At 34.7% G+C, this 12,324-nt stretch overlaps 1 protein-coding gene across 1 annotated transcript in view; it reads left to right on the forward strand.

Moving 5' to 3' along the window:
• The window catches only part of Ncapg (non-SMC condensin I complex subunit G), a 39,727-nt gene that overhangs the window by 13,180 nt on the left and 14,223 nt on the right, over window positions 1-12,324 (forward strand). Inside the window, exons 12-13 of the mRNA XM_027939160.2 lie at window positions 1,714-1,824; window positions 4,545-4,664. Of these exons, the coding sequence (XP_027794961.1) occupies window positions 1,714-1,824; window positions 4,545-4,664 (231 nt within the window). The remainder of the gene's footprint in view (window positions 1-1,713; window positions 1,825-4,544; window positions 4,665-12,324) is intronic.

The following is a 12,324-nucleotide window of genomic DNA, read 5'->3' on the forward strand; positions in this document are numbered from 1 at the left end:
TACTTTAACATAGGATAGATTGATATCAATTATTAAATTTGATGTTAACTTAATTCAGATTTTTTTTGGATCTTGCCTTTGTAGTGAACATTTATTATTATACTTTTGGTTTAGGAAGTGCTATTTATAGTACTTTCATAAGTAGAATGCTGACTTGGAAAGTTTACTATATAAAAAGGTTTCATAAGCTACGTTATATCCATATCATTATATCTCTAGCCATGGACTTCCTCATTCCAGCACTTTATCTGTCCATTGAGAATGACTGAATTTATTTTCATAGTAGTAGCTTCTTTCTTTCTTTCTTTTTTTTTTTTTTCAAAGTCTGTGGATCATGGGCCATTAAACTTTAAAGCAAATTTAAAGCAAATCTGAAATACAATCTAAAAAATGACAAACTGCAAATAAATTAGGAGAATATTAGCAAAAGTGTTCTTGTTATGATTGTTATCTCTTTATGTTGACTCTGACCATTTACTTGTCTAATTGTCCTATTTGAAGGGTATAAAGCTATTTTAGTACAAATAGAGCATGGCAAAATAGATGCTATGATTAGGAAATACAGGTTTTATGGAAGAAGTATTTTAACCTGAGATTTGAATGAAAATATTAAGTGAACAGTAAAAGGATGTTTTTTCTGTTAGTTCTTCAGGCACTTCAATTCATTTGATTGTAGCTGTCACTCTATGAGGTTGGTACTGTTTTTTAAAAATATTTTTTAGTTATTGGTAGACACAATAGTTTCATTTTATTTTATTTTTTATGTGGTGCTGAGGATTGAACCCAGTGCCTCATGCATGCTAGGCAAGTGCTCTACTTCTGAACCACAACCCCAGCCCTATTATCTTCATTTCTAAAGATTAATTTATTTGCCTAAATTCACACTGACAGTAAATGGTAGAGGTAGGATTTGGATCTAAGGAGTGATCTACATGTGTACTTTTAATGAACTCTGGTATCTCTCCTTGATGGAATGATTTGTGATGGCCCACAGGTTAAACAATACCTGCTTTGTTTTAAAACTTCAGATTGACATGACTAGAGAATTGAGGGAGAGGTAATAAATAAATCTAGGGGAAAATTGAGGGCAAGGTCATGTAAGACTTTGTAAAAAAAATCTTAAGAATTTGTGCTTTACTCAAGAATCCATTAGTATTTTAAGTGGTAGGAGTATTCTGTCTTAGAAAGATCACTGTTTTTCAGGAAATGGGTGTAACAGTGAGAGACTGCTATAGTGATGTAGGCTTGAGATGATGGCAGTGTGAACAAGATGACTGGATATGGAAAGAAGCGACATATTTGAGAGGCTTTTAGGAATTTACAACAGGAAAAAGAGGGAATTCAGCATATTCTAGGTCTTTTACTTTAGACTGCTGCATAGATAATGGTGATGTTATGAAGAAAGAGAGCGCAGTAGGAGGAGAGATTTGGGCAATAATGAGTTCCCTTTTGTACTTGTGGAACATCCAAGAATAAATGTAACAGTTTATATTTATGAATCTGAAACTTAGAAAATAGTTAGTCTACCTCATAGATGATAAATGGAGGTGTATGACTGGATAAAATCATCCAAGAAGTAAAAAAAAAAAAAGAAAAAAAATCACCCAGGGAGTATATATGAAATGACAGTATGCCCTAGGCATTTAAGCAGACATTTACGGAATATGCAGAAGATATTCTTAGTAATGGTGAATATTTTGTCTTTTATTTTAGAATGATGCTGAAACACTACAGAAATGTCTTATTTTATGCTATGAACTATTGAAGCTGATGTCCATTTCAGCTGGCATAGGTGCAACCATGAATGGAATCATTGAATCTTTGGTATGTTGTTGACCTTTGAAGCTTTATTTTACCCCAGTCCTTCCTCTCAAGTAATACGTTCATTAGGTTTCAAAAGTATGAAAGATTACTATTTTAAGCATCTGATAAACAAATAGTTTAAAAAAATGTTTAAAATGACTATTTCATATTGTGAGAACTAAATAAGGTAATGTGTATAAAGGACCTAGTACAAAAGTAATAATTACTCTTTTAAAAGATTTGGAAAAACTTATTTCACATTGGAAAGAGAGCAGAATGACTTCATTCTTTAAGTAAGAAGAGGAGATAACTTAATCATATAAAAAATAAAATTTTAAGTGCTGGAATATTGGTGTAGAAAAAGACTGTGAGAAGGTTACAGTGTGATCCCTGTGAAGAGTTCATTTACTACTATTATTATTATTTTTTGAGATGGTTCTTGCTCTATTGCCCAGGCTGGCCTTAAATTTTTAGGCTCAAGCAGACAAGTCTGTCTGCTTTAGTCCCCCAAGTGGCCAGGACTACAGATGTGTGTCATTGTGTTCTGCTGTTCATGACTATATTTAAAGGACTTTAAAGTAAACTTTTATAGTTAGTCTCCATTGTGTAGACACCAGAACATAAGTACTACAAAACTCAGGAACGGTACTTTATGATAGGAATATCATGGAAACCTTATGTAACTTCAAAATTTTCTAGTAATGACATTTAAAGAAAGTAAAAAGAATCAGGTAAAATTAATGTTAATATATTAAGACATATTACATGTATGTCCAAATATTTTTCGTTTGTTTATGTCCAAAATGGTATTTTATGATTTACTTGGTGTTAAAATTGTTAAGATATTTTATATCGTTTTTCATACTAAGTCTTTTAGCATATCTCAAGCTTGACTAGTTACACTTCAAGTGCTGCATAGCCATATGTGCCTCGAGGACACAGTATTAGACAGTACAGATGTAAGTCTTCCTTTTTTTCTTTTTTTTTTTTAATGACATTTTTCATCAGAAAACAGATTCTGAATATGCCCAAGCTTTTAAGGATTCTGTTCAAATTAATTTAATTTGTGATTAGTGAGAAATAGCCAGTTGTGTGATCTGAAATGTAATTCCTTTATTGGGATATCATGAGTTTCTAAATGCTCTAGACAACTGTCTAGAGCTTCTGATTAAAGTATAGATTCTACTTCAACCTTTAGAATTTAGTTTTATTTTTAGAGAAGCAGTATCTTTAGTGAAAAGTGATCCCTTTTAAACTCTGCTTGGGAACTTTACGTCTGGTCCTATTAGAGAATAGTATATTGTAATACAGTTAACTCTAAAATTGAAGAGTAAATATGAAGTGTGTGTGTGTGTGTGTGTGTGTGTGTGTGTATTAAGTGAAGAAAATACAAAATTGAATGATCATAATGACTATACAGACAGTCTATGGCTAAAGATTGAAAAGATGAATAAAGGAATGTAAATTAGATATTTGAATAAAATAATTATATTTATGTGTTTTAAATAAAATGTTATAGATTATTATAATATATAATATTATAAATATTATATATTTATTGAATGCTTACAGTAAATGCTGGGAATATAATTATACATGGTATATATAACGTAGAGACTGCCATTATGGTTCTTCTGTCAAGAGAGGGGAATATCAGTTAAATAAAATAAACGAGTTAACACTATTGCCTTTAATATGTGCTATGAAAAAGGGCTACGTGGTCATAAGCAATCATAATTGGAGTAGATATTTATGTGAAAAAGGGAGGGAAGAATGTTTAATACAATAGCTATTAGGCACATGTGGCCATTAAAACCTACTTCAAATTGAGATAGATTTTAAGTAAAAGGATTTTTTGAAAAATTTGCTTTCAAAGACAGTACAAACAACAGAATATGAGTTGATTTCATTAATAAGTTTTTTATTGAGTACATGTTTAATGATAATATTTTGATTATATTGGATTAAATGTAAATAAATAAGATTAAAATATAAAATTAGTTTTACCTACTTCTTTTTACTTTATATATAAATGAATAAGGTTAATATGTAAAATTAGTTTCATGTGCTTCTTTTTTACTTTAATGTGGCTTCTATAATGACTAAAAGAACAGTGCAGTTCCCATTTGTAGCTTGTATTGTATTTCTGAATAAGAAGCATCAAAATCAGACCAGTTGAGCTGGTCTACTTAAGAGGTTGATTCAGGAGGATCGAAAATTTGAGCAAACCTGGGCAACTTGGCAAGACCTTCAATCAAAATAAAAAAGGGGGTGGGGCTACAGCTCAGTGGCAGAGCACTTGTTTGCATGTGCAGACCCTGGGTTTAATCCCCCAGTACCACTAAAAAGAAAAAAGATCATACCAGTTGAACAAACCAACAACAAGGGGTAGCATGATATATGATAAGATGGGGAAAGACTACATGATGAGGGGTGGTGTATATCGTTCTAATGAGTTTTACTTATTCTATAAGCACTGGAAATCCATTGACTCAGTTTTAATAGATATAATGGAGATGTTTCCTGATCATCTATGTTTCAGGAAAATTATTCTGGCTTTTGCAATTTAAATATTTGCCTTTTTTTCTCTTTTTAAACTAAAAATGACTTCTTGGAGTTAATAGACAATATGACAGTGAAGTAGATTTACAAAATAATGGAAATTCACATTTAGACCATGATTTTAATATATTATTATAAATTTCTTGCTTTGGTCAAAATTAACTTCTATTTCATTTTAGATTCTTCCTGGAATAATAAGTGTCCATCCTATAATAAGAAATCTGGCTGTTTTATGCTTAGGATGCTGTGGACTACAGAATAAGGATTTTGCAAGTAAACACTTTGTGTTACTATTACAGGTAGGATTTACTTTGTGACAAAATCTCCATTGCATTTTCTGAACTATTCTGTCTCTGGTGATAAGGCTAATATTTAATTCATTCTGAAGATTATTGATGATGATTGTTGACAATCTATAGGAACTCATTTTTTGTCCTTTGATTTTTTTTAATTAAAACATCTTTGTAGAAGAAAGATGAAATGTTAATTTAAGATAATCTTAGCCACAGATCAAATATTAAGTGCATATTAAGTTCCTTGCCTGGACTGTTCTATGTTTATGAAAAAAATGTGACAGGTAAGTGGTGAGAAAAAACAAGATTTTAAGTTCTTGTGTTAATAGAGCTTACACTCTAGAAAGTAAAACTCACATTGAAAAATAAACAAATATGTAGTATGTCAGATGAAGAAAAATAATGCAGAGAAGGGGAATAAGGACTGAATAGAAAAAGGGACAGTATAGTTCAGGAAGGCCTCATTAATAAATGGGACCTGTATCAAAGTGAAGTCGAAGGAGTGAACCACAAGCATATCTGGGAATAGGATTTTTTTTTTTTTTGCTTAGCACATTTGAGGACCAGGAGGACATATGGCTAGGAAAGACTGAGCAAAGTGGAGAGTAATAGGAAAAAGAATTTGCAGGATGTCTATCTCTTATAGGAGTATATGAACTAAAAAGATGTCAGCTTCCACCATGAATAAAGTAGGAAGGAATTGGAAGACTTTGAATAGAATATTGTGATCTGACTAGGTATGGTGTGGTGTAGACCAGGGAAGGGTTGGACACCTTTCCTATAAAGGGCCACAGAATAAGTAGTTTAGACCATTTAAACCATAGTTCTGTTTCAACCATTCCTCTCTTATGTTGTAGTGGGGAGACAGTAATGGATGGTACATGAACGAATGAGTGCAACTGTAGTCCAGTAAAACTTTATTTATGGACATTGAAACTTGAATTTCATAAATTTTTACATGTACTGAATTTTTTTAATAATTTGAAAATTTAAATAAACTATTTATAACTTGCATACTGTACAAAATTAGGTGGTATATTAGATTTGGCCTGTGGGCCATAGTTGTCATATCCTTGGTAAGACAGCAGAGGTATAATAGAAGCATGGATACTAGTAAGGAAGAAATTCAGCAATCCAGGAAAGACATGGTTGGGATGAGGTTTATGGTTATTTGGATTGTGAGAAGGATAGTGTATTAGCTATGATTCTTCAGAGATATAAAACCAATAACATACATTTGTATACATGCATGTATTGTATGTTGATAGATAGATATGAGGGGATTTATTAGGGGAATTGGCTTATATGGTTTTGGAGGCTGTAAACTTCCGTGACAAGTGGTCTGCAAACTGGACCCTGGATGCTGCTAGTATGATAGACCAAGTGTGAAGGCCTGAGAACCAGGGAAGCCCATGTGTTATGTTTAGATGTGGTGTCCCACAAAAGCTCACATGCGAGACAACACAAGAAGGTTTGGAGGAGAAATGATTAGGTTATAGCCTTAACCTAATCCGTGAATTAATTCCTGATTGGGTTAACTGAATGGTAACTGGAGGCAGGTGGGGTGTGGCTAGAGGAAGTGATTCATTGGGGGCATGGCTGTGGGGTATATATTTTGTATCTGGTGAGTAGTTTGTGCTTTCTGGTCATCATGTGAACTCCTTTCCTCTGCCACTCTCTTGCCATGATGTCCTGCCTCACCTTGAGCCCTGAGGAATGGAGCTGGCCTCTTATGGACTGAGACCTCTGAAACCGTGAGCCCTCAAATAAACTTTTCCTCCTCTACAGTTGTTCTGGATGGGTCTTTTAGTCACAACAGGCAAAAAGTTGACTAAAACACCATGTAACTATTGATCTGTGACCAAAGGCCTGAGAACCTGTAGTCCTGCTGGTATTAAGACCTGGGTTCAAGGCCTGAACAGTCTGGAATTCTGATGTCCAAGTACAAATAAGAGTATATCCCAGTTCTAGGAGAAAGAGGAGATCCCCTTTTTGTTCTGTCTGGGCCCACATTGAGAACATATCTTCCCCCAATTAGTCCATTGGCTCACATGCCAATCTTTCTTGGAAATATTCTCACAAATATACCCTGAAATAATCCTTAACCAGTTCTGTGTAACCCCTAATCTAGAAGTAATCCTTAATCACTTCTGTAGGTAATCCATAATTCAGTCAAATTGACCTAAAATTAACCATCACAAATGGAAGTCTAAGATTGGAAATAGTCTGTAGGATTTGCTGATGTATCTGATGTAGCATGTGAGAAAAAGAGATCTAAGATAACTAAGGATTTAGGTTGGATTAACCAGAAGGATTAAATTATTATTCCCCATGATGGAGAAAACAGAAGCCTGTTTTCCCCCTTTTTATATATTTTTTATTTGTTCTTATTAGTTACACATGATAGTAGAATGCATTTCGACACACCATATGTAAATGGAGTATAACTTCTCATTCTTCTGGTTGTACATGATGTAGTGTTAGACAGGTCGTGTAATCATATATGCACATAGGGTAATAATGTCCAATTAATTCTACTATCATTCCTATCCACATACCTCCTCCCCTCCCTTCACTTCTCTCTGTCTAATCCAATGTACCTACCTCTGTTTTTCCCACCCCTCCCTGTCCCCATCATGAATTATCATTCAGATATCAGAGAACACATTCAGCCTTTGATTGTTTGAGATTGCCTTATTTCGCTTAGCGTAGATTTCTCCAGTTCCATCCATTTACCAGCAAATGCCATTATTTCATTCTTCTTAAATTAGGCTGAGTAATAGTCCATTGTGTATATATATACCACAATTTCTTTATCCATTCATCTGTTGAAGGCACCTAGATTGGTTCCATAGTTTAGCTATTGTGAATTGAGCTGCTGTAAACATTGATATGGCTGCATCACTGTAGTAGGCTGATTTTAAGTCCTTTGGTATAAACCGAGGAGTTGGATAACTGGGTCAAATGGTTGGTTTCATTCCAAGTTTTCTTAGAAATCTCCATACCCTTTCCATGGTGGTTACACCAATTTGCTGTCCCACCAGCAATGTATGAGTGTTATTTTCCCTCACATCCTCATCCAGTATTTATTGTTACTTATATTCTTGGTAATTGCCATTTTGACTGGACTGATATGGAATCTCAGTGTATTTTGATTTGCATTTTTCTAATTGTTAGAGATGCTGAGCTTTTTTATTTATTTGTTGATCAATTGTATTTCTTCTTCTGTGAATTGTCTGTTTAGTTCCTTAGCCCATTTATTGATTGGTTTATTTGTTTTTTGTTTGTTTTTGTTTTGTTTTGTTTTTGTTAAGTTTTTTTGAGTTCTTTATATATTCTGGAGAATAATGTTGTATCTGAGGTGCATGTAGTAAAGATTTTCTCCCATTTTGTAGGTTCTCTCTTCACATTATTGATTGTTTGCTTTGAAGAAGGAAGAGCAGGTTTCATGGCAGGTGGATGAAATAAATAAAAAGTGTTCTATATTAGATATGATTAAATTTGGTGTTTGAGAAATAGGCATTTAAATGTGAGTTCCAAGTGTAAGGAGCTATCCAGCATGGCAGATGAGCCTGGAAGTCTCTCTTCTGTTGATGGTATCTGATAGCATCCAGTGCCTAGAGATTGCATGTTACTTGAGGAATGAGTATAGATTGAGAAGAGATCTCAACTTTGAGTTCCCTATAGCTTGGGCAGCATTTAAAGGTAGGGAGATAAAGAAGAACCAGAAGAGACTATGGTGATATCAATAGTATAAGGAGAGGGTGATGTGTTAGAAGGCAATATTACAACGAGGGGAGACCTAACTGGCCAATGCTTCTAACAGGTGATAAGAATTCATAAGTAATCACTTCTGGCAAGTAAAGAAGTGTTCAGTGACTTTTCTGAGAGTAATTTATGTGGCAGGCAAAAACTAGAGTGGGCAGAAGAAAATTTAAGTCTCTTTTAAGGTTTTTGTTTTTCCAGTTAGGAGTAATAGAAATTGGGAGGTAGCAAGAGAGGGTATGGGGGTAAAGAGGAACATTTTGGGTTTTAATTTTATTTTTTTATTTATTTTTTTTTTTTATTGTTGGTTGTTCAAAACATTACATAGTTCTTGATATATCATCTTTCACACTTTTCTTCGAGTGGGTTGTGAACTCCCATTTTTAGCCCATATACAGATTGCAGAATCACATCAATTACACATCCATTGATTTACATATTGCCATACTAGTGTCTGTTGTATTCTGCTACATTTCCTATCCTCTACTATCCCCCCTCCCCTCCCCTCCCCACCCCTCTTCTCTCTCTACCCCCTCTACTGACCTTCATTTCTCCCCCTTGTATTATTTTTCCCTCTCCCCTCATTTCCTCTTGTATGTTCTTTTGTATAACCCTGAGGGTCTCCTTCCATTTCCATGCAATTTCCTTTTTCTCTCCCTTTCCCTCCCACCTCTCATCTCTGTTTAATGTTAATCTTCTTCTCATGCTCTTCGTCCCTACTCTGTTCTTAGTTACTCTCCTTATATCAAAGAAGACATTTTGCATTTGCTTTTTAGGGATTGGCTAGCTTCACATAGCATAATCTGCTCTAGTGCCATCCATTTCCCTGCAAATTCTATGATTTTGTCATTTTTTAATGCAGAGTAATACTCCATTGTGTATAAATGCCACATTTTTTTAATCCATTCGTCTATTGAAGGGCATCTGGGTTGGTTCCACAGTCTTGCTATTGTGAATTGAGCTGCTATGAACATCGATGTAGCAGTGTCCCTGTAGCATGCTCTTTTTAGGTCTTTAGGGAATAGACCAAGAAGGGGAATAGCTGGGTCAAATGGTGGCTCCATTCCCAGCTTTCCAAGACATCTCCATACTGCTTTCCAAATTGGCTGCACCAATTTGCAGTCCCACCAGCAATGTACAAGTGTACCCTTTTCCCCACATCCTCGCCAGCACTTGTTGTTGTTTAACTTCCTAATGGCTGCCAATCTTACTGGAGTGAGATGGTATCTTAGGGTGGTTTTGATTTGCATTTCTCTGACTGCTAGAGATGGTGAGCATTTTTTCATGTACTTGTTGATTGATTGTATGTCCTCCTCTGAGAAGTGTCTATTCAGGTCCTTGGCCCATTTGTTCATTGGGTTGTTAGTTATCTTATTGTCTAATTTTTGGAGTTCTTTGTATACTCTGGATATTAGGGCTCTGTCTGAAGTGTGAGGAGTAAAGATTTGTTCCCAGGATGTAGGCTCTCTATTTACCTCTCTTATTGTTTCTTTAGCTGAGAAAAAACTTTTTAGTTTGAGTAAGTCCCATTTGTTGATTCTAGTTATTAACTTTTGTGCTATGGGTGTCCTATTGAGGAATTTGGAGCCCGACCCCACAGTATGTAGATCGTAGCCAACTTTTTCTTCTATCAGACGGCGTGTCTCTGATTTGATATCAAGCTCCTTGATCCATTTTGAATTAACTTTTGTGCATGGCGAGAGAAAGGGATTCAGTTTCATTTTGTTGCATATGGATTTCCAGTTTTCCCAGCACCATTTGTTGAAGATGCTATCCTTCCTCCATTGCATGCTTTTAGCCCCTTTATCGAATATAAGATAGTTGTAGTTTTGTGGATTGGTTTCTGTGTCCTCTATTCTGTACCATTGGTCCACCCGCCTGTTTTGGTACCAGTACCATGCTGTTTTTGTTACTATTGCTCTGTAGTATAGTTTGAAGTCTGGTATCGCTATACCGCCTGATTCACACTTCCTGCTTAGCATTGTTTTTGCTATTCTGGGTCTTTTATTTTTCCATATGAATTTCATGATTGCTTTCTCTATTTCTACAAGAAATGCCTTTGGGATTTTGATTGGCATTGCATTAAACCTATAGAGAACTTTTGGTAATATCGCCATTTTGATGATGTTAGTTCTGCCTATCCATGAACAGGGTATATTTTTCCATCTTCTAAGATCTTCTTCTATTTCTCTCTTTAGGGTTCTGTAGTTTTCATTGTATAAGTCTTTCACCTCTTTTGTTAGGTTGATTCCCAAGTATTTTATTTTTTTTGAAGATATTGTGAATGGAGTGGTTGTCCTCATTTCCATTTCAGAGGATTTGTCGCTGATATACAGGAATGCCTTTGATTTATGCGTGTTGATTTTATATCCTGCCACTTTGCTGAATTCATTTATTAGCTCTAATAGTTTCTTTGTAGAGCCTTTTGGGTCTCCTAGGTATAGAATCATATCATCTGCAAATAGTGATAATTTAAGTTCTTCTTTTCCTATTTTTATGCCTTTAATTTCTTTCGTCTGTCTAATTGCTGTGGCCAGTGTTTCGAGAACTATGTTGAACAGAAGTGGTGAGAGAGGGCATCCCTGTCTTGTTCCAGATTTTAGAGGGAATGCCTTCAATTTTTCTCCATTCAGAATGATGCTAGCCTGAGGCTTAGCATAGATTGCTTTTACAATATTGAGGTATGTTCCTGTTATCCCTAGTTTTTCTAGAGTTTTAAACATAAAGGGATGCTGTACTTTGTCGAATGCTTTTTCCGCATCTATCGAGATGATCATATGGTTCTTATTTTTAAGTCTATTGATGTGGTGAATAACATTTATTGATTTCCGTATATTGAACCAGCCTTGCATCCCAGGGATGAATCCTACTTGATCATGGTGCACAATTTTTTTGATATGTTTTTGTATCCGATTCGCCAGAATTTTATTGAGGATTTTTGCATCTAGGTTCATTAGAGATATTGGTCTGAAGTTTTCTTTCTTTGAAGTGTCTTTGTCTGGTTTAGGTATCAGGGTGATGTTGTCCTCGTAGAATGAATTTGGAAGTTCTCCCTCTTTTTCTATTTCCTGAAGTAGCTTGAAAAGTATTGGTATTAGTTCCTCTTTAAAGGTTTTGTAAAATTCTGCTGTATACCCATCCGGTCCCGGGCTTTTCTTAGTTGGTAGTCTTTTGATGGTTTCTTCTATTTCCTCAATTGATATTGGTCTGTTTAGGTTGTCTATATCCTCCTGACTCAAACTGGGCAGATCATATGACTTCAGAAATTTATCGATGCCTTCACTATCTTCTAATTTATTGGAGTATAAGGATTCAAAATAATTTTTGATTATCTTCTGTATTTCTGAAGTGTCTGTTGTGATATTGCCTTTTTCATCCCGTATGCTAGTAATTTGAGTTCTCTCTCTTCTTCTCTTCGCTAGCATGGCTAAGGGTCTGTCGATTTTGTTTATTTTTTCAAAGAACCAACTTTTAGTTTTGTCAATTTTTTCAATTGTTTCTTTTGTTTCGATTTCATTAATTTCAGCTCTGATTTTAATTATTTCTTGCCTTCTACTTCTTTTGCTGTTGTTTTGCTCTTCTTTTTCTAGGATTTTGAGATGAAGCATGAGATCATTTATTTGTTGGTTTTTTCTTTTTTTAAGGAATGAACTCCAAGCAATGAATTTTCCTCTTAGAACTGCTTTCAATGTGTCCCACAGATTCCGATATGTTGTGTCTGTGTTTTCATTAATCTCTAAGAATTTTTTAATTTCCTCCTTGATGTCTTCTATAACCCATTGATCATTCAGTAACCTATTGTTCATTCTCCAAGTGATGTATGCTTTTTCCTTCCTTCTTTTATCGTTGATTTTCAGTTTCATTCCATTATGATCAGATAAGATGCATGGTATTATCTCTA

Source organism: Marmota flaviventris, chromosome 7 (assembly GCF_047511675.1).
Source record: "Marmota flaviventris isolate mMarFla1 chromosome 7, mMarFla1.hap1, whole genome shotgun sequence".
NCBI classification, from domain to species: Eukaryota; Metazoa; Chordata; class Mammalia; order Rodentia; family Sciuridae; genus Marmota; species Marmota flaviventris.